This window comes from Ranitomeya variabilis, chromosome 2 (genome assembly GCF_051348905.1).
Source record: "Ranitomeya variabilis isolate aRanVar5 chromosome 2, aRanVar5.hap1, whole genome shotgun sequence".
NCBI classification, from domain to species: Eukaryota; Metazoa; Chordata; class Amphibia; order Anura; family Dendrobatidae; genus Ranitomeya; species Ranitomeya variabilis.
Genome location: NC_135233.1, coordinates 850,327,913 through 850,351,231, shown reverse-complemented (window position 1 = coordinate 850,351,231; position 23,319 = coordinate 850,327,913). Strand labels below are relative to the sequence as shown.

General features: G+C 44.8%; 1 protein-coding gene across 1 annotated transcript in view; it reads right to left on the bottom strand.

Moving 5' to 3' along the window:
• LOC143808017 (tenascin-X-like) overlaps window positions 1-23,319 on the bottom strand; it is a 332,081-nt gene that overhangs the window by 297,785 nt on the left and 10,977 nt on the right. Inside the window, exons 3-4 of the mRNA XM_077290219.1 lie at window positions 11,480-11,737; window positions 11,111-11,368 (exon numbers count right to left, since the gene is read on the bottom strand). Coding sequence (XP_077146334.1) covers window positions 11,111-11,368; window positions 11,480-11,737 — 516 coding nt within the window. The remainder of the gene's footprint in view (window positions 1-11,110; window positions 11,369-11,479; window positions 11,738-23,319) is intronic.

Below are 23,319 nucleotides of genomic sequence, written 5' to 3'. Positions count from 1 at the left end.
TATACCTATGTATTCTAGGCGTATATACCTATTCTATCTATTCTATTCTAATCTGTCACTGTGATTTTACTGTATGCGGCACAGGAATTGCTGCTTTTCAAAGGACACCGGCATTGTCCGAGTGCTGTACGATTTTTTTCTCGCACCCATAGGCTTGCATTGGCGAGGCTCGGCCGAGTCTCGGTGACAATCGCAGCATGCTGTGATTTTACATGCATGCTGAATACGCCTGGGAAAATAAACAGTGATGTGAACTGCCCCATAGATTAACACTGGTCTGAGTGCTATGCAATGTTTTCTCGCATATCACTCGTCCATATTCTACAGTAGTGTGACCCTGCCTAATGCATGGCATAAGCAGGGGACCCGACCTTGCATTAACACAGGTGCTTGTGAAATAGCATGAACAGCATAGCAGGAAAAAGTAAAGGAAAAAACGCACTCAACGTCCTTTAAGGGGTGTACACAGGGACCTGTTGAAGCACCAGTTAGTGAGAAATGGCTGTCATACTGCAAGCATTCCACTCACCCCTGCAAACTCTGTATTATAATTTTCCAATCAAGAAGAAATGTTTTAAAGGACGGTGAGTGCGTTTTTCCTCTACTTTTTCCTACCCCACAAATGACTCCATTTTGGAAACTACACCTCTTGATGAATTCATCTAGGTGTGTTGTGAGAATTTGTAACCCTCAGGCCACTCACAGAATTGTATAACATCAGGCAGAGTCAATGGGAAATTACCATTGTTTCCATTGTATTATTGCTGTAGCACCAAGTTTTACATTTTCATAAGGGATAAAAGGAGAAAATGAATGGTACTATTTGTTACACAATTTCTACTAAGTATGTCAATACTCCATATGTGGTCATAAATGACTTTTGAGGCACAGTGCATAGCTCAGAAGTGAAGGAGCGCCATTTTGGAGTTCAGATTTTGCTGGAATGGTTTGAGGGTTCCATGTCACATTGGCAGAGCCCCTGAGGTGCCTGAACAGCAGAACCCTTCCAGAAGTGACCCCTTTTACAAACTACAGCCCCCAATGAATTCACCTAGAGGTGCAGTGAACATGTTGACACCACATGTGCCTTACGGAATTTTTTACCAATAGGTGGTGAAATAGGAGAAATCATATATTTACCACTAAATGGTTGTTTTTAATTTTTAGAAAGGCTAATAAGAAAAAATGTACCACACAGTTTGTTGTGCAATTTCTCCTGAATACGACAATACACCACATGTAATCAAGAAATACTTTTCAGGCACAGTGGAGAGCTCAGAATGAAAGAAGCGCCATATTGTAGTGAAGATTTTGCCACAACCCACTGTAAAAACCCATAATGAGCCAAAACAGCAGAACCCCCCTTAAGTGATTCCATTTTACAAGCTACACCTCTGAATTAATTTATCTAAGGGAGCAGTGATCATATTTTCACCAGGGGTGTGTCAGAATTTTTTACCATTGGGTAGTGAGGAATAAATAGTTACATTTTAACCTCCAAAAAATGTTTTAGTTTCAAATTTTACATTTTCACATGGGGAAATAGCTTAAAATGGCCACAAAATTAATTTCATAGTTTCTGGTAAACATAACAATACCCCATATGTGGCTGTACAGTACTGCTTAGATGCCTGGAAAGACGAAGGAGAGAAGAAGTAGTGGATGTTGCTGAGTGTAAATTGTGAATTTGCCATTGTAGAGCCCATACATTGTAGTGCACAATACATTGTAGTGCACCTACATTTTGCCCAGCTAGGGCTTCTGGAGACATGTACCCTACAAATTAAGCCGGCTCTCATTGCTACAGAAATGCCAACTATGTGGACACTAAATGTGGTTTAGGCACACTGGGGCTCAGAAGGAAGGGGGGCATTAGGATTTCAGAATGCACAATTTGCTGGATTTCTTTTGGGATGGATTTCTTTTTCAGAGCCTTTGAGCAACCAGTAGCGTGGGATACACCTATGGGACTTGGTTTTTTGTTTTTTTTAAATTGAGTTTAACATTTTATTGGGGACATTTTACATAACATTTTGGATCACACTTATCCTGCTCTCTATGCTGGGCATTTATATTGAGGTTTTGATCTAAATCTCCGAAAGACATGATTCAGATGAAACCCCTGATCCATTCACTATAAACAGTCCATAGTGTTACTTTGGACTCCATCTGGCCTCGGTTTAGCGGTGTCCTTTTTATTCGGAGGTGCACAAACTGTGGCCAACTGCACTTTTATGAACGCTTAAAAAGAGGGACATCACCAGATCCAGACAGACAGAGGCCAGGCCAGACAGTTAACAGTGACTTCAACTGCATCAATATAGGGAATCCTATGCTAGGGGTTCCATGCGAATAAGGTATTTCAGAAATTTACACGGAAACCCCTAATCTAAGCACTCAGTGTAGAGTGCAGGATAAATATGAGCAGAGCCTTACTGCGATCTTGGGGTGGCAGCATGAACAAATCAACAGTAGGTGAAGAATTGGATTTATTTTTTGCATCGTTCTGGCTGCTTAAAAAAAAAGTTAAATTTCTAACAAGTAAAACAACATAACCAACAAACTTTTGATGGACAATCAATAAACTTTTGATTCACCAGTATATAGCCTGTTATGATCCTAGTGGCAAGGATCGCCGGTCGGACTAGCTAAGTAACTGAACAGACTACTAGCTCTGGGGAAGTGGTAACTAGATTGACCGCAACCTGATCCTATCCACAAACAACTATAGGCAGCCGTGGAACGTTACCTAAAAATCCTAGACGTCTCGTCACGGCCTGAGAAACTGACTATTCCTGGAGGGAAAGTAAGTCCTCACTTGCCTCAGTGGAATGACCCCAAAGATATAGAATAGCCCCCCACAAATATTAACGGTGAGTTAAGGGGAAAGCACAAACGCAGAGATGAAATCAGATTTAGCAAATGAGGCCCGCTAATACTAGACAGCAGAAAATAGGAAGGAAACTGTGCGGTCAATAAAAAACCATATTCAAAATATCCACACAGAGATTGTTCGAGCCCCCGCACCAACTAACGGTGCGGGGGAAGCAACTCCGTACCCCAGAGCTTACCAGCAAAAAGAAATCACATGTTAGCAAGCTGGACTAGACTCATCATACACAGAAATCATATTGCAGGCAGATGAGCAAAAAATATTCAAACAGAACTTAGCTTATCCTGAAGAGGCAGAAAATGAGATAATCAGGAGTAATCAGAATAGCACTGAATACATTGACAGCCGGCAACAAGTGGCAGTGAAGCAGAGCTAAATAGGAGCCTCCCTGGGGAATAACGAGGCAGCTGATCCAGCAGACCCGCAGGATAATAAACCAAACCACCAGGGGGAGCCAAAAAACCAAAGTCACACAATACCATCTGTGACCACAAGAGGGAGCCTGAAAACGGAGTTCACAACAGTACCCCCCCCTTGAGGAGGGGTCACCGAACCCTCATCAAAACCCCCAGGGCGATCAGGGTGAGCCACATGGAAGGCACGAACCAAATCGGCCGCATGAACATCAGAGGCGACAACCCAGGAATTATCCTCCTGACCATAACCTTTCCACTTAACCAAATACTGAAGCCTCCGTCTAGAAATACGAGAATCCAAGATCTTCTCCACCACGTATTCCAATTCTCCCTCAACCAGCACAGGGGCAGGAGGCTCAACCGAAGGAACCACAGGCACCACATACCTCCGCAACAACGACCGATGGAACACATTATGAATAGCAAACGATGCCGGGAGGTCCAAATGAAATGACACAGGGTTAAGGACTTCCAAAATCTTATAAGGACCGATAAACCGAGGCTTAAACTTAGGAGAGGAGACCTTCATAGGAACAAAGCGAGAAGACAACCACACCAAATCCCCAACGCGAAGTCGGGGACCCACACAGCGACGGCGGTTGGCAAAGCGCTGAGCCTTCTCTTGTGACAGCTTCAAATTGTCCACCACATGATTCCAAATCTGATGCAACCTATCCACCACAACATCCACTCCAGGACAGTCAGAAGACTCCACCTGACCCGAGGAAAAACGAGGATGAAACCCTGAATTACAAAAAAAAGGCGAAACCAAAGTAGCAGAACTAGCCCGATTATTAAGGGCAAACTCGGCCAATGGCAAAAAAGTCACCCAGTCGTCCTGATCAGCAGAAACAAAACATCTTAAATAGGTTTCCAAAGTCTGATTAGTGCGCTCGGTTTGGCCATTTGTCTGAGGATGGAAGGCCGACGAAAAAGACAAATTAATGCCCATCTTAGCACAAAAGGTCCGCCAAAATCTAGACACAAACTGGGATCCTCTGTCGGAAACAATATTTTCAGGGATCCCGTGCAAACGAACCACATTTTGAAAAAACAGAGGAACCAACTCGGAGGAGGAAGGCAACTTAGGCAAGGGCACCAAATGGACCATTTTAGAAAAACGATCACACACCACCCAAATGACCAACATTCTCTGAGAGACAGGGAGATCTGAAATAAAATCCATGGAAATGTGCGTCCAAGGCCTCTTCAGGACAGGCAAAGGCAACAACAAGCCACTGGCACGAGAACAGCAAGGCTTAGCCCGAGCACAAATTCCACAAGACTGCACAAAGGAACGCACATCCCGCGACAAGGAAGGCCACCAGAAGGACCTAGCCACCAAATCTCTGGTACCAAAAATCCCAGGATGGCCTGCCAACACCGAAGAATGAACCTCGAAAATAACTCTGCTGGTCCATCTATCCGGGACAAACAGTCTCTCCGGTGGACAACGGTCAGGTCTATCCACCTGAAACTCCTGCAGCACTCGTCGCAAATCTGGGGAGATGGCAGACAAAATCACCCCTTCTCTGAGGATACTAGCTGGCTCTGAATCACCAGGAGAGTCAGGCACAAAACTCCTAGAAAGAGCATCAGCCTTCACATTCTTCGAACCAGGCAGGTATGAGACCACGAAATCAAAACGAGAGAAAAACAACGACCAACGAGCCTGTCTAGGATTCAGCCGCTTGGCCGACTCAAGATAAATCAAATTCTTGTGATCAGTCAAGACCACCACACGATGCTTAGCTCCCTCGAGCCAATGTCGCCACTCCTCAAATGCCCACTTCATAGCCAACAACTCCCGATTACCAACATCATAATTCCGCTCGGCAGGCGAAAACTTTCTTGAAAAGAAAGCACATGGCTTCATCACAGAGCAATCAGAGCTTCTCTGCGACAAAACAGCCCCCGCTCCAATCTCAGAAGCATCAACCTCGACCTGGAAAGGAAGGGAGACGTCTGGCTGACATAAGACCGGAGCTGAAGAAAACCGGCGCTTCAGCTCCCGAAAGGCCTCCACAGCCGCAGGAGACCAATTAGTAACATCAGAACCCTTCTTGGTCAAATCCGTCAATGACTTAACAACACCAGAAAAATTAGCGATGAAGCGACGGTAAAAATTAGCAAAACCCAAGAACTTCTGAAGACTCTTAACAGATGTAGGCTGAGTCCAGTCATGAATAGCCTGAACCTTGACTGGGTCCATCTCAATAGCAGAAGGAGAAAAAATGAAACCCAAAAAAGAGACCTTCTGGACTCCAAAAAGACATTTTGAGCCCTTCACAAATAAAGCATTGGCACGCAGGACCTGAAACACCATCCTGACCTGCTTAACATGGGACTCCCAATCATCCGAAAAAAACAGAATATCATCCAGATACACAATCATAAATTTATCCAGATATTCGCGGAAGATGTCGTGCATAAAGGACTGAAAGACAGAAGGAGCGTTAGAAAGTCCAAAAGGCATCACCAAGTACTCAAAATGGCCTTCGGGCGTATTAAATGCAGTTTTCCATTCATCACCCTGCTTAATACGCACAAGGTTATACGCACCACGAAGATCTATCTTGGTGAACCAACTAGACCCCCTAATGCGAGCAAACAGATCAGATAACAATGGCAAAGGATACTGAAATTTGACCGTGATTTTGTTTAGAAGGCGATAATCAATACAAGGTCTCAAGGAACCATCCTTCTTAGCCACAAAAAAGAACCCCGCACCAAGAGGGGAGGAGGAGGGGCGAATAAGTCCTTTCTCCAAAGACTCCTTTATATAACTCCGCATAGCAGCATGCTCCGGCACTGACAAAAGTCGTCCCTTAGGAAACTTACTACCAGGAATCAAATTTATAGCACAATCACAATCCCTATGAGGAGGTAGAGAACTGAGTTTGGGCTCATCAAATACATCCTGGTAATCTGACAAAAACGCAGGGACCTCAGAAGGAGTGGATAAAGCAATTGACACCACAGGAGCGTCGCCATGAATTCCCTGACAACCCCAACTTGACACAGACATTGCTTTCCAATCCAGGACTGGATTATGAGTCTGCAACCATGGCAGGCCCAACACGACAACATCATGCAAATTATGCAATACAAGAAAGCGAATCACCTCCTGATGAACAGGAGTCATGCACATGGTCACTTGTGTCCAGTACTGAGGTTTATTCGTAGCCAATGGTGTAGCATCAATTCCCCTTAGTGGAATAGGGAATTTTAAAGGCTCCAAAACAAAACCACAGCGCCTGGCAAATGACAAATCCATCAGACTCAGGGCAGCACCTGAATCCACAAAAGCCATAACCGGGTAAGATGACAGGGAACAAATCAGGGTAACAGACAAAATAAACTTAGGCTGTAAAGTACCGATGGTGACAGATTTATCAATCTTTTTTGTGCGCTTAGAGCATGCTGAGATAACATGAGCTGAGTCACCACAGTAAAAGCACAACCCATTTTGCCGTCTATAATTTTGCCGTTCACTTCTGGTCAGAATTCTATCACATTGCATAGACTCAGGTGTCTGTTCAGAAGACACCGCCAAATGGTGTGCAGGTTTGCGCTCCCGCAAACGCCGATCAATCTGAATGGCCAGAGTCATTGACTCATTGAGACCTGCAGGCGTAGGGAACCCCACCATGACATTCTTAATGGCTTCAGATAGACCTTTTCTGAAATTTGCAGCCAGGGCACACTCATTCCATTGAGTAAGCACCGACCATTTCCAAAATTTCTGGCAGTACACCTCTGCATCATCTTGCCCCTGAGAGAGGGCCAACAACGCTTTTTCAGCCTGGTTCTCAAGATTGGGTTCCTCATAGAGCAATCCAAGGGCCAGAAAAAACGCATCCACACTGAGCAATGCAGGATCCCCTGGAGCCAATGCGAAAACCCAATCTTGAGGATCGCCACGCAAGAAAGAAATAATAATCTTAACTTGCTGAACAGAATCCCCAGAGGAATGAGGTTTCAAAGAAAGAAACAACTTGCAATTGTTCTTAAAATTCAGGAACCTAGATCTATCTCCAGAAAACAACTCCGGAATAGGTATTCTAGGCTCTGACATAGGACTGTGCACAACAAAATCCTGAATACTTTGTACCCTTGCAGCAAGATGATCCACACTGGAGGCTAAACTCTGGATATCCATATCAGCAGCTGAACTCAGAGCCACACCAAGATTAAGAGGAGGAGAGAAGCCAGACACACAGCAGCTAGACACACGGCAGCAAAAAAAAAAAATATCTCCAAGCTTCTTTTCTCCTGCTTCTGCCATGCAATTAACACTTTACGGGCCGGCTGTACTGTTATGATCCTAGTGGCAAGGATCGCAGGTCGGACTAGCTAAGTAACTGAACAGACTACTAGCTCTGGGGAAGTGGTAACTAGATTGACCGCAACCTGATCCTATCCGCAAACAACTATAGGCAGCCGTGGAATGTTACCGAAAAATCCTAGACGTCTCGTCACGGCCTGAGAAACTGACTATTCCTGGAGGGAAAGTAAGTCCTCACTTGCCTCAGTGAAATGACCCCAAAGATATAGAATAGCCCCCCACAAATATTAACGGTGAGTTAAGGGGAAAGCACAAACGCAGAGATGAAATCAGATTTAGCAAATGAGGCCCGCTAATACTAGATAGCAGAAAATAGGAAGGAAACCGTGCGGTCAATAAAAAACCCTATTCAAAATATCCACGCAGAGATTGCTCGAGCCCCCGCACCAACTAACGGTGCGGGGGAAGCAACTCCGTACCCGAGCTTACCAGCAAAAAGAAATCACATGTTAGCAAGCTGGACTAGACTCATCATACACAGAAATCATATTGCAGGCAGATGAGCAAAAAATATTCAAACAGAACTTAGCTTATCCTGAAGAGGCAGAAAACGAGATAATCAGGAGTAATCAGAATAGCACTGAATACATTGACAGCCGGCAACAAGTGGAAGTGAAGCAGAGCTAAATAGGAGCCTCCCTGGTGAATAACGAGGCAGCTGATCCAGCAGACCCGCAGGATAATAAACCAAACCACCAGGGGGAGCCAAAAAACCAAAGTCACACAATACCATCTGTGACCACATGTTGTGAGCTGTGTTTCTGGGCTCCCTCTGGTGGTCACTAACGGTACTGTGTTAGGTATGTCTTGTTGCAGGCCTGGGCTCCAGCTGGGTCATTAAGCAGCGGGTGTTCCCTATTTAGGTCTCCTCTGGACTCAGTCTCTTGCCTGGCATTGTTGTATCCAGTCCTATAAGGTTTCCTCCTGATTCCTTTCCGTCTGTCTCATGCAAGAAAAGCTAAGTCCGTTTTGAATACTTTGGATCATTTGCATTTTTCAGTGTTTTTGTCCAGCTTGCTTGATATGTGATTTTCTGGCTCGCTGGAAGCTCTAGGGTGCTGATATTCCCCTCCGCACCGTCAGTCGGTGTGGGGATTCTTGAAATATTCAGCGTGGATGTTTTTGCAGGGTTTTTTGCTGACCGCATAGTTCACTTTCTATTTTCTGCCTATCTAGACTAGTGGGCCTCACTTTGCTGAATCTAGTTCATCTCTACGTTTGTGTTTTCCTCTTGCCTCACCGTTATTATTTGTTGGGGGCTTTCTATATCTTTGGGGTTCAATTTCTCTGGAGGCAAGTGAGGTCTTATTTTCCCTCTAGGGGTAGTCAGTTCTCCGGCTTGCTCGAGACGTCTAGAATCAACGTAGGCACGTTCACCGGCTACTTCTAGTTGTTGTGTTAGGATCAGGTATGCGGTTAGCCCAGTTTCCACCTCCCTAGAGCATTTCCTATGTTTTTTGTTGACCTTGCCGGAATACCAGAGATCCTCTACCACTGGGATCATAACACCACAAGAGGGAGCCTGAAAACGGAGTTCACAACAATAGCCCTTGGTTCCATCTAGGGTAAAAATATTCTCTATACAGCTCTGGCAAAAATTAATAGACCACTGCAAAATGTTGAGTTTGTCTGATTGTTCTCTTCATAGATATATTTTTGCGTAAAATGTACCATATATACTCGAGTATAAGCCGAGATTTTCAGCCCATTTTTTTGGGCTGAATGTCCCCCTCTCGGCTTATACTCGAGTCATACCCAGGGGTCGGCAGAGGAGGGGGAGCAGGGGCTGTCTAATTATTCTCACCTGCTCCTGGTGCGGTCCCTGCAGGTCCCTGGTTCCCCGGCGCCGCAGCTTTTTCCTTTACTGAGCGGTCACATAGTACTGCTCATTACAGTAATGAATATGTGGCTCCACCTCCCATAGGGAAGAAGCTGCAGTGCCGGGGAACCAGGGACCGTGCCAGGAGCAGGTGAGCATAATGGGGTGGGGGAGCGCTGTGCAATAGTCACCTTTCCTCGTTCCAGTGCCGCTCCATCTTCAGCGTCTTCTGCAGTGATGCTCAGGTCAGAGGGCACGGTGACGTGGTTAGTGCGCGCCCTCTGCCTGAACGTCACTGCAGAAGACGCTGAAGACGGAGTGGCACCGGAACGAGGAAAGGTGAATATTGCAAGTGCCGGGGGCCTGAGCGACAAGAGGTGAGTATGTGATTTTTTTTAACGCAGCAACAGCAAATGGGGCAAGTGTCTGTATGGAGCATCTTATTGGGCCATAATTAACATTTGTGCAGCACTGTCTGGGGCAAGTGTCTATATGGAGTATCTTATGGGGCCATATTTAACGTTTGTGCAGCATTATGTGGGACAAGTGTCTATATGGAGCATCTTATGGGGCCATAATTAACGTTTGTGCAGCATTATATGGGGCAAGTGTCTGTATGGAGCATCTTATGGGGCCATAATTAACGTTTGTGCAGCACTGTATGGGGCAAGTGTCTATATGGAGTATCATATGGGGCCATAATTAACGTTTGTGCAGCATTGTATGGGGCAAGTGTCTATATGGAGTATCTTATGGGGCCATAATCAACGTTTGTGCAGCACTATATAGGGCAAATGTGTCTAAAGAGCATCTTATGGGGCCACTATTAACCTTTATGCAGGATTATATGGGGCATATTTTAATATCGAGCATCTTATGGGGCCCATCATAAACTTTATGGAGCATTATATGGGGCTCTTGATTCAATATCAATATTCAAAAACACTTAACCTACTGATGTCTCAATTAATTTTACTTTTATTGGTATCTATTTTTACTTTTGACATTTACCGGTAGCTGCTGCATTTCCCACCCTAGGCTTATACTCGAGTCATTAAGTTTTCCCAGTTTTTGGTGGCAAAATTAGGGGGGTCGGCTTATACTCGGGACGGCTTATACTCGAGTATATACGGTAAATAGTTCTTTCATTCTATAAACTTCTAACAGCATGTCTCCGAATTTCCAAGCAATAAATTTTGTATTTTTTTATCTGACAAAGAAAAATTGTCAAAATAAAAAAAAATCTCCAGTGCTTTCAAACCTCAAATAATGCAAAGAAAACAAGTTCATAATCATTTAAATACAACATTACTAATGTTTTAACTCAGGAAGAGTTCAGAAATCAATATTTTGTGGAGTACCCATGATTTTTAATCACAGCTTTCATGTGTCTTGGCATGCTTTCCACCAGTCTTTCACACTGCTTCTGGCACAAAAATTTAAGCAGTTCTTCTTTGTATAATGACTTGAGACTATCCATCATCCTCTTGATTAAATTCCAGAGGTTTTCAATGAGGTTCAGGTCTACAGATTGGGCTGCCCATATCACGGTTTTCATGTGGTGGTCTCTTAACTTTTGCCAGAGCTGTATAAAATATATAAAATTCCAAAATCTGAATATAAGAAATACTCACTTGTGTACACAGATAATTCTGAACTGTTTCCTGTCACATTATTTTCCCCAACAACAGCAGTGACCAGCAATGTGTAATAATTCCCCGGAGTCAGGCCTTCAATTGTAACAGAAGTTGAAGTCACAGTTTCATTAAAAGTTGGTTCTCCCAGAATCTGGATTTCATAAGAACTTGCATTCCCATCTGGTCTCACCCAGCTCAGAGATATAGAAGTGGTGGTGATGATCCCAGTCATCAGGTTTTTCACTACTTCAGGTTCTAGTATGAAACAAAAAATATACAACCATTGTCAAATAATTAAATTAAATAGTAAGACTGTAATGCAGCATCTCATGATTCAACATTTCAAAGTCTCATAGAAATACCCACTTGTATACACATATATTCCCAAACTGGTTCCTTTCACATTAATTTCTCCAACAGCAGCAGTGACCAGCAGCATGTAATAATTCCCAGGTATCAGGCCTTCAATTGTATCAGAAGGTGTAGTCACAGTTTTGTTGTGAGTTGGATCTCCCAGAATCTGGATTTCATAAAGGCTTGCATTTCCATCTGGTTTCTCCCAAGTCAGAAAAATAGAAGTGGTCGTAATGATATCAATGATGAGGTTTTTCACTGCTTCAGGTTCTAATATGAAACAGGAGATATACAAATAATGTCAAACTCTGAGTTTTGTAAAGCAATTAACCTAGTAAGACTGTGCCGCAGCTTTTCTTGGTCTAACAATGCTGCTTTCTAAAACACCACAATAGCTGAAGATCTCAAATCAGTCGCCCCTCTCACACATACCAAAGCTCGCTAAATCAACAGACAACCCTGGCATACCAGCCTGACCAAAGAACTGAGATGGGCTACCAGGGTTGTTAAGCGGAGAAGGAAAAGATCCCACTCCAATGAGCATTTCATCAAATTCAAACAGTCCCTCACTACTTTTGAGGCCACACTTGTCACAGCAAAACAAACCTACTTCGCTTCTCTCATATCCTCACTGTCTCAAAACCCTAAACAGCTATTCAACATTTTCAATTCTCTCCTCCATCCCACAGCACCTCCTCACTCTCCACTCATCTCAGCTGAAGATTATGCCTCATTCTTTAAGCAGACAATTGATAACATCAGAGAAAGCTTTGGCCCACAAATCCCACAACCCCACTTCCTAACTACTCAGCCCTCCTCCTCCAAAATCAACTTCACCATTACAAAAGATCAACTTTCCGCTCTACTCTCAAGATCACATCTCTCCACCTGTGCACTTGACCTGATGCCATCACACTTCATTCCAAACCTCACCACAGTCTTCATCCCAACCCTAACCCATCTCTTCAGCCTATTACTAACAACTGGTGTTTTCTCATCATGCTTCAAACATGCCTCAATCACACCCATCTTAAAAAAAGCCCTCTCTTGACACATCCTCTGTATCTAGGTATCGCACCATATCACTTGTCTATGCCTCAAAAGTACTGGAACAACACGTCCATTTTAAACCATCCTCCCACCCCTCTTCCTGCTCTCTTTTTGACCGCTTGCAAACTGGCTTCTGACCACATCTTTCCACTGAAACTGCCCTAACTAAAGTCACAATTACCTACTAACTGCCAAAGCCAAACGAAACTACTCTGCCCTTCTCCTCCTGGATCTGTCCTCTACCTTTGAGACAGTGGACCACTCCCTGTTACTGCACACCCTGTCATCTCTTGGCATCACAGATTTGGCCCTATCTTGGATCTCGTCATATCTAACAGACCAGACATTCAGCTTCTCCCACTCACACACCACCTTCTCACCTCGCCCCCTATCTGTCGGAATGCTGCAAGGTACAGTCCTAGGGCCCCTACTCTTCTCCATTTACACCTTCGGCCTTGGACAATTCATAGAATCTCATGGCTTGCAGTATCACCTTTATGCTGATGACACAGATCTATTTCTCTTGACCAGAGATCACCTCCCTACTAACCAAAGTTTCACAATGTCTTTCTGCTCTTACATTCTTCTTCTCCGCTAGATTTCTAAAACTTAATATGGACAAAACAGAATTCATCTTCCCCCATCTCAATCGACTTCCCCAACAGACCTATCCATTAAAGTAAATGGCTGCTCATTCTCCCCAGTCCTACAAGCTCGCTGCCTTGGGGTAATCCTTGACTCTGATCTCCCCTTCAAACTACATATCCAAGCCCATTCCACTTCCTGCCGACTTCAACTCAAAAATATTTCCCGGTCCATGCTTTCCTCAACCAAGAAACTGCAAAAACCCTAGTCCATGCACTCATCATCTCCCTCCTTAACTACTGTAGCCTCCTACTTTGTGGCCTCCCTTATAAAACTTTTCTGCCCGACTAATACACTTATACCCCTGTTATTTCCCAGCCTCTCCTGTTGTGAACTCTGTTTTTGTGCTCCCTCTTGTGGTCACAACTGGTACTGTGTGAGTGCTGTCTTTGGGCTCCCTCTGGTGGTTCTTTGTGTCATTCTGCAGGTCTGAGGCTGATCAGCTGTCTCGTTATCTGTTAGCTGTTTCCTATTTAGTTCACCTGGACTCTCAGTTGTTGCCTGCTGTCAATGTCTTCAGTGCTATTTTGGAGCTCTCCTGCAGTCCTTCGTTATCAGTCTCTTCAAGAGAAGCTAAGTTTTGCTTGGTTCATTTTTTGACCATCAGTGGTCATATGTTTCTTGATTTATTTTTGTTTCTTGCCCAGCTTGCTAATATGTGATTTCCTTGCTTGCTGGTAGCTCTAGGGGGCTGAGTTTCTCCCCTCACACCGTTAGTTGGTGTGGGGGTTCTTGTATTCTCAGCGGGGATATTTTGCATAGGGTTTTTTACTGACCGCATAGTTCCCTATCTGTCTTCTGCTATCTAGTATTAGCGGGCCTCATTTGCTGAATTTGTTTTCATTTCTACATTTGTGTTTTCCCCTTACCTCACCGTTATTATTTGTTGGGGGCTTCCTATATCTTTGGGGTGATTTCTCTTGAGGCAAGTGAGGTCTTACTTTCCCTCCAGGAGTAGATAGTTTCTCAGGCTGCGTCGAGACGTCCAGGATTTTAGGCACGTTCACCGGCTACCTTTAGTGTTTTGGTTAGGATCAGGTTTGCGGTCAGTCCATTTTCCACCTCCCTAGAGCTCGTGTCTATGTTCATAAACTTAGCTAGTCCGTTTTGTGATCCTCAGCCACTAGGATCATAACAGTACAGCAGGCCTAAAAGTGTTTAATGCATCGCAGAAGTGGGATAAGAGAAGCCCTGAGTACAATTTTTTTTTTTTCCTCTCTATCTTTGCTGCAGTCTGTCCAGCTTCTCTCATCCCCTTAATCTCTGGGTGGTTTTGTGTTCAGCTGCAGACATGGATATTCAGAGTCTGACTTCTAGTGTGGATCATCTTGCTGCAAGGGTACAAAGCATTCAGGATTTTGTTGTTCATACCCCTATGTCAGAGCCAAAAATACCTATTCCTGAGTTGTTTTCTGGAGATAGATCTAGGTTTCTGAATTTTAAGAATAATTGTAAATTATTTCTATCTTTGAGACCTCGTTCCTCTGGTGATTCCGCTCAGCAAGTTAAAATTGTTATCTCCTTGTTACGTGGCGACCCTCAAGATTGGGCTTTCTCTCTGGTGCCAGGAGATCCTGCATTGCTTAATGTGGATGCGTTTTTTGTGGCGCTTGGACTGCTTTATGAGGAACCTAATCTTGAGAACCAGGCAGAAAAGGCCTTGCTGGCTCTTTCTCAGGGCCAGGATGAAGCTGAGGTGTATTGTCAAAAATTTCGGAAATGGTCGGTGCTTACTCAATGGAATGAGTGTGCCCTGGCTGCAAATTTCAGAGAAGGTCTTTCTGAAGCCATTAAGAATGTTATGGTGGGGTTCCCCACGCCTGCAAGTCTGAATGACTCAATGGCTTTGGCCATTCAGATTGATCGGCGTTTGCGGGAGCGCAAATCTGCGTACCATCTGGCGGTGTTTTCTGAACAGAGACCTGAGTCTATGCAATGTGACCGAGTTCTGACCAGAATTGAGCGGCAAAATCATAGACGTCAAAATGGGTTGTGCTTTTACTGTGGTGATTCAAATCATGTTATCTCAGCATGCTCTAAGCGCGTTAAAAAAAATCGCTAAACCTGTCACCATTGGTTCTATACAGCCTAAATTCATTTTGTCTGTTACTTTAATTTGTTCTTTATCATCCTACTCGGTTATGGCTTGTGTGGATTCATGTGCTGCCCTGAATCTGATGGATTTGTCGTTTGCCAGGCGCTGTGGTTTTGTCCTGGAGCCTTTGGAATTCCCTATTCCACTAAGGGGAATTGATGCTACACCATTGGCTGAGAATAAGCCTCAATATTGGACTCAAGTGACCATGTGCATGACTCCTGTGCATCAGGAGGTGATTCGCTTTCTTGTGCTGCATAATTTGCATGATGTTGTCGTGTTGGGTCTGCCATGGCTGCAGGCCCATAATCCAGTTCTGGATTGGAAAGCTATGTCTGTGTCAAGTTGGGGTTGCCAGGGGATTCATGGCGATGCTCCTTTGGTATCAATTGCTTCTTCCACTCCTTCTGAGGTCCCTGAGTTTTTGTCGGACTACCAGGATGTATTTGATGAGCCCAGATCGGGTGCCCTGCCTCCTCACAGGGATTGTGATTGTGCTATAAATTTGATTCCTGGTAGTAAGTTCCCTAAGGGACGACTTTTTAATTTGTCTGTACCAGAACATGCCGCAATGCGGAGCTATATAAAGGAGTCTTTAGAGAAGGGACATATCCGCCCGTCCTCCTCCCCTCTTGGTGCAGGATTCTTTTTTGTGGCCAAGAAGGATGGTTCTCTGAGACCTTGTATAGATTATCGTCTTCTAAATAAAATCACGGTCAAATTTCAGTATCCTTTGCCATTGTTGTCTGATCTGTTTGCTCGGATTAAGGGGTCCAGTTGGTTCACCAAGATAGATCTTCGTGGTGCGTATAACCTTGTGCGCATTAAGCAGGGGGATGAATAGAAAACAGCATTTAATACGCCCGAAGGCCATTTTGAGTACTTGGTGATGCCTTTTGGACTCTCTAATGCTCCTTCTGTGTTCCAGTCCTTCATGCATGACATCTTCCGAGAATATCTGGATAAATTTATGATTGTGTATCTGGATGACATTTTGGTCTTTTCTGAGGACTGGGAGTCCCATGTGAAGCAGGTCAGGATGGTATTTCAGGTCCTGCGTGCTAATGCCTTATTTGTGAAGGGCTCAAAATGTCTCTTCGGAGTACAGAAGGTTTCCTTTTTGGGTTTTATTTTTTCTCCTTCTACTATTGAGATGGACCCAGTCAAGGTCCAGGCTATTCATGACTGGACTCAGCCTACATCTGTTAAGAGTCTTCAGAAGTTCTTGGGTTTTGCTAATTTTTACTGTCGCTTCATTGCTAATTTTTCTGGCGTGGTTAAACCCTTGACGGATTTGACCAAGAAGGGTTCTGATGTGACTAATTGGTCTCCTGCGGCCGTGGAAGCCTTTCGGGAGCTGAAGCGCCGGTTTTCTTCGGCTCCAGTTTTGTGTCAGCCTGATGTCTCTCTTCCTTTTCAGGTCGAGGTTGATGCTTCTGAGATTGGAGCAGGGGCTGTTTTGTCGCAGAGAAGCTCTGATTGCTCTGTGATGAAGCCTTGTGCTTTCTTTTCAAGAAAGTTTTCACCTGCCGAGCGGAATTATGATGTTGGTAATCGGGAGTTGTTGGCTATGAAGTGGGCATTTGAGGAGTGGCGACATTGGCTCGAGGGAGCTAAGCATCGTGTAGTGGTCTTAACTGATCACAAAAATCTGATTTATCTCGAGTCTGCCAAGCGGCTGAATCCTAGACAGGCTCGTTGGTCGTTGTTTTTCTCCCGTTTCGATTTCGTGGTCTCGTACCGGCCTGGTTCGAAGAACGTGAAGGCTGATGCTCTTTCTAGGAGTTTTGTGCCTAACTCTCTGGGAGTTTCAGAGCTGGCTGGTATCCTCAGAGAGGGAGTGATTTTGTCTGCCATTTCCCCAGATTTGCGACGAGTGCTGCAGAAATTTCAGGTGGATAGACCTGACCGTTGCCCACCAGAGAGACTGTTTGTCCAAGATAGATGGACCAGCAGAGTTATTTCTGAGGTTCATTCTTCGGTGTTGGCAGGCCATCCTGGGATTTTTGGTACCAGACATTTGGTGGCTAGGTCCTTCTGGTGGCCTTCCTTGTCACGGGATGTGCGTTCCTTTGTGCAGTCCTGTGGGATTTGTGCTCGGGCTAAGCCTTGCTGTTCTCGTGCCAGCGGTTTGCTTTTGCCTTTGCCTGTCCCGAAGAGGCCTTGGACGCACATTTCCATGGATTTTATTTCGGATCTTCCAGTCTCTCAGAGAATGTCGGTCATCTGGGTGGTGTGTGATCGTTTTTCCAAAATGGTCCATTTGGTGCCCTTGCCTAAGTTGCCTTCCTCCTCCGATTTGGTTCCTCTATTTTTTCAGAATGTGGCTCGCTTGCACGGCATCCCTGAAAATATTGTGTCTGACAGAGGATCCCAGTTTGTGTCCTGATTTTGGCGGATCTTTTGTGCTAAGATGGGCATTGATTTGTCTTTTTCGTCGGCCTTCCATCCTCAGACGAATGGCCAAACCGAGCGAACTAATCAGACCTTGGAAACTTATTTAAGATGTTTTGTTTCTGCTGATCAGGATGATTGGGTGACTTTTTTGCCATTGGCCGAGTTTGCCCTTAATAATCGGGCTAGTTCTGCTACTTTGGTTTCGCCTTTTTTCTGCAATTCTGGTTTTCATCCTCGTTTTTCCTCAGGTCAGGTTGAGCCTTCCGACTGTCCTGGGGTGGATTCTGTGGTGGATAGGTTGCAACAGATTTGAAACTATGTGGTGGACAATTTGAAGTTGTCACAGGAGAAGGCTCAGCGCTTTGCCAACCGCCGTCGCTGTGTGGGTCCCCGACTTCTTGTTGGGGATTTGGTATGGCTGTCTTCTCGGTATGTTCCTATGAAGGTTTCCTCTCCTAAATTCAAGCCTCGCTTCATCGGTCCTTATAAGATTTTGGAAATCCTTAACCTGGTGTCATTTCGTTTGGACCTCCCAGCGTCGTTTGCCATTCATAACGTGTTCCATAGGTCTTTGTTGCGGAGGTATGTGGTGCCTGTGGTTCCTTCTGTTGAACCCCCTGCTCCGGTGCTGGTTGAGGGCGAATTGGAGTACGTGGTGGAGAAGATCTTGGATTTTCGTATTTCTAGACAGAGGCTTCAGTATTTGGTTAAGTGGAAGGGCTATGGTCAGGAGGATAATTCCTGGGTTGTCGCCTCTGATGTTCATGTCCGATTTGGTTCATGCCTTCCATGTGGCTCATCCTGATCGCCCTGGGGGTTTTGATGAGGGTTCGGTGACCCCTCCTCAAGGGGGGGTACTGTTGTGAACTCTGTTTTTGGGCTCCCTCTTGTGGTCACAATTGGTACTGTGTGAGTGCTGTCTTTGGGCTCCCTCTGGTGGTTCTTTGTGTCATTCTGCAGGTCTGAGGCTGATCAGCTGTCTCGTTATCTGTTAGCTGTTTCCTATTTAGTTCACCTGGACTCTCAGTTGTTGCCTGCTGTCAATGTCTTCAGTGCTATTTTGGAGCTCTCCTGCAGTCCTTCGTTATCAGTCTCTTCAAGAGAAGCTAAGTTTTGCTTGGTTCATTTTTTGACCATCAGTGGTCATATGTTTCTTGATTTATTTTTGTTTCTTGCCCAGCTTGCTAATATGTGATTTCCTTGCTTGCTGGTAGCTCTAGGGGGCTGAGTTTCTCCCCACACACTGTTAGTTGGTGTGGGAGTTCTTGTATTCTCAGCGGGGATATTTTGCATAGGGTTTTTTACTGACCGCATAGTTCCCTATCTGTCTTCTGCTATCTAGTATTAGCGGGCCTCATTTGCTGAATCTGTTTTCATTTCTACGTTTGTGTTTCCCCTTACCTCACTGTTATTATTTGTTGGGGGCTTCCTATATCTTTGGGGTGATTTCTCTTGAGGCAAGTGAGGTCTTACTTTCCCTCCAGGAGTAGATAGTTTCTCAGGCTGCGTCGAGACGTCCAGGATTTTAGGCACGTTCACCGGCTACCTTTAGTGTTTTGGTTAGGATCAGGTTTGCGGTCAGTCCAGTTTCCACCTCCCTAGAGCTCGTGTCTATGTTCATAAACTTAGCTAGTCCGTTTTGTGATCCTCAGCCACTAGGACCATAACACTCTCCCCTCTGTCAATCCCTTCACTGGCTCCCCATTACCCTAGAGACTCCAGTTCAAGACCTTAACCATGACATACAAAGCCATCCACAACCTGTCTCCTCCATACATCTGTGACCTCATCTCCCAGTACTTACCCGCATGCCACTTCTGATCCTCACAAGATCTCCTTCTCTACTTCCATCTTATCTCCTCTTCCCACAATCGCATACGAGACTTCTCCCGTGCACCTCTCGTACTCTAGAACTCTCTACCCCAACATATCAGACTCTCGCCTACTATGGACACCTTTAAAAGGAACCTGAAGACATACCTCTTCTGACAAGCCTACAACCTGCAGTAATCACCATACCATTACTGTTGTGAATTCTGCTCTTGGGTTCCCTCCGGTGGTTGTTGGTGGTAATACAGTTGTCCCTGGGTTGCAATCCTGAGCAGTTGTCCCTGCTGATTGCAGCTCTCTCTGGGTATTTAGGTTTGTAGGATCCATTAGCCCTTGCCAGTTGCCCATTGTTCTTGGAGGTTTTACATCTCTGTCTGGTTCCTCCTGCCCTGCAGCCATATCAGCCAAGATAAGTGTCTGGGTTTTGTTTCTGCAGCACACATGCTGTGTGCTTTACTATTCAGTACTATTCATTGTTTTTTCTTGTTCAGCTTAGACTGTGTTTGGATTTTTTCAGTCAAGGTGGATTCTCAGGAGATGCAGATATACATTCCATGTCTTTAGTTAGATGGTGGAATTTTTGTATTATCTGCTGTGGATATTTTTAGGGTTTTAATACTGACTGCTTAGTATTCTATCCTATCCTTTTCTATTTAGCTAGAGTGGCCTCTTTTGCTAAATCCTGTTTTCTGCCTGCATGTGTCTTTCCTCTAATACTCACAGTCAATATTTGCGGGGGGCTACCTATCCTTTGGGGTTCTGCTCTGAGGCAAGATAGAATTCCCATTTCCATCTATAGGGGTATTTAGTTCTCCGGCTGTGTCGAGGTGTCTAGGATGTGTTAGGTACACCCCACGGCTACTTCTAGTTGCGGTGTCAGTTTAGGGTTTGCGGTCAGTACAGGTTCCACCTACTCCAGAGAAAGTCTCATGCGGCTCCAAGGTCACCGGATCATAACAGTACAACTGGCCAATAATGAGTTAAATGCATCTCAGAAGAAGGGAAGAAAGGTGTTGAGACATTTTTTTTTCTGTAGCCTGTTTTGTCTTTCCTTCTCTCTTTTTTTCTGGGTGGCTGAGGAGTCTTGTGCTAGCATGGATGTTCAGGGATTAGCTTCTCGTGTAGACCAGCTTGCTGCTAGGGTACAGGATATTTCTGATTATATTGTTCAGACTCCAGTTTTAGAGCCTAAGATTCCTACTCCTGATTTGTTTTTTGGGGACAGGTCCAAATTTTTGAGTTTTAAAAACAACTGTAAACTGTTTTTTGCTCTGAAACCTTGATCCTCTGGTAATTCCATTCAGCAGGTTAAAATTGTCATCTCCCTGCTGCGTGGCGATCCTCAGGATTGGGCATTTTCCCTGGAATCTGGGAATCCGGCCTTGCTTAATGTAGACACCTTTTTTCAGGCTTTAAGATTATTATATGATGAACCAAATTCTGTGGATCAAGCGGAGAAGACCTTGTTGGCCCTGTCTCAGGGTCAAGAAGCGGCAGAATTGTATTGTCAGAAATTTAGAAAATGGTCTGTGTTGACTAAATGGAATGATGATGCTTTGGCGGCAATTTTCAGAAAGGGTCTTTCTCAATCCGTTTAAGATGTTATGGTGGGGTTTCCCACGCCTTTTGGTCTGAGTGATTCTATCTCTCTGGCCATTCAGATTGATCGGTGCTTGCGGGAGCGCAGAACTGTGCACGCTGTGGCGTTGTCCTCAGAGCAGATGCCTGAGCCAATGCAGTGTGATAGGATTCTGTCTAGAACGGAACAACAAGGATTCAGACGTCAGAATAGGTTGTGTTTTTATTATGGCGATGCTTCTCATGTCATTTCAGTCTGCCCTAAGCGTACAAAGAGGATTGCTAGTTCATTTACCATCAGTAATGTAGAACCTAAATTTCTGTTATCTGTGACCTTGATTTGCTCATTGTCATCATTTTCTGTCATGGCGTTTGTGGATTCAGGTGCCGCCTTGAACTTAACCCCTTTCTGACATCGGACGTACTATCCCGTCGAGGTGGGGTGGGCCCCCATGACCACGGACGGGGTAGTACGTCCAGAGCGATCGGCGGCGCTCACGGGGGGAGCGCGGCCGATCGCGGCCGGGTGTCAGCTGCCTATCGCAGCTGACATCCAGCACTATGTGCCAGGAGCGGTCACGGACCGCCCCCGGCACATTAACCCCCGGCACACCGCGATCAAACATGATCGCGATGTGCCGGCGGTGCAGGGAAGCATCACGCAGGGAGGGGGCTCCCTGCGGGCTTTCCTGAGCCCCCCGCAGCAACGCGATGTGATCACGTTGCTGCGAGGGTCTTACCTCCCTCCCTGCCTGCTCCAGACCCGGATCCAAGATGGCCGCGGATCCGGGTCCTGCAGGGAGGGAGGTGGCTTCACAGAAGCCTGCTCAGAGCAGGCACTGTGAAGCAGCCTGCACTTCTCTCAGATCGGTGATCTGTCAGAGTGCTATGCAAACTGGCAGATCACTGATCTGTATTGTCCCCCCTGGGGCAAAGTAAAAAAGTAAAAAAAAAATTTTCCAAATGTGTAAAAAAAATTAAAAAAAATATTCCAAAATAATGAAAAAAAAAAAAAATTATTCCCATAAATACATTTCTTTATCTAAATAATAAAAAAAAAACAATAAAAGTACACATATTTAGTATCGCCGCGTCCGTAACGACCCGACCTATAAAACTTGCCCACTAGTTAACCCCTTCAGTAAACACCGTAAGAAAAAAAAAAAAAAAAAACGAGGCAAAAAACAACGCTTTATTATCATACTGCCGAACAAAAAGTGGAATAACACGCGATCAAAAAGACAGATATAAATAACCATGGTACCACTGAAAGCGTCATCTTGTCCCGCAAATAACGAGCCACCATACAGCATGATCAGCAAAAAAATAAAAAAGTTATAGTCCTGAGAATAAAGCGATGCAAAAATAATTATTTTTTCCATAAAATAGTTTTTATCGTATAAAAGCGCCAAAACATAAAAAAATAATATAAATGAGATATCGCTGTAATCGTACTGACCCGACAAATAAAACTGCTTTATCAATTTTACCAAACGCGGAACGGTATAAACGCTTCCCCCAAAAGAAATTCATGAATAGCTGGTTTTTGGTCATTCTGCCTCACAAAAATCGGAATAAAAAGCGATCAAAAAATGTGACATGCCCAAAAATGTTACCAATAAAAACGTCAACTCGTCCCGCAAAAAACAAGACCTCACATGACTCTGTGGACCAAAATATGTAAAATTTATAGCTCTCAAAATGTGGTAACGCAAAAAATATTTTTTGCAATAAAAAGCGTCTTTCAGTGTGTGACGGCTGCCAATCATAAAAATCCGCTAAAAAACTCGCTATAAAAGTAAATCAAACCCCCCTTCATCACCCCCTTAGTTAGGGAAAAATAAAAAAAATGTATTTATTTCCATTTTCCCATTAGGGCTAGGGTTAGGGTTAGGGTTAGGGTTGGGGCTAGGGTTAGGGCTAGGGTTAGAACTAGGGTTAGGGTTAGGTCTAGGGTTAGGGCTAGGGTTAGGGCTAGGGTTAGGGTTAGGGTTAGGGTTGGGGCTAGGGTTAGGGCTAGGGTTAGGGCTAGGGTTAGGGCTAAGGTTAGGGCTAGGTCTAGGGTTAGGGCTAGGGTTAGGGCTAGGATTAGGGTTGGGGCTAGGGTTAGGGCTAGGGTTAGGGCTAGGGTTAGGGCTAGGGTTAGGGCAAGGGTTGGGGCTAGGGTTAAGGCTACAGTTAAGGTTGGGGCTAAAGTTAGGGTTAGGGTTGGGTCTAAAGTTACGGTTAGGGTTTAGATTACATTTACGGTTGGGAA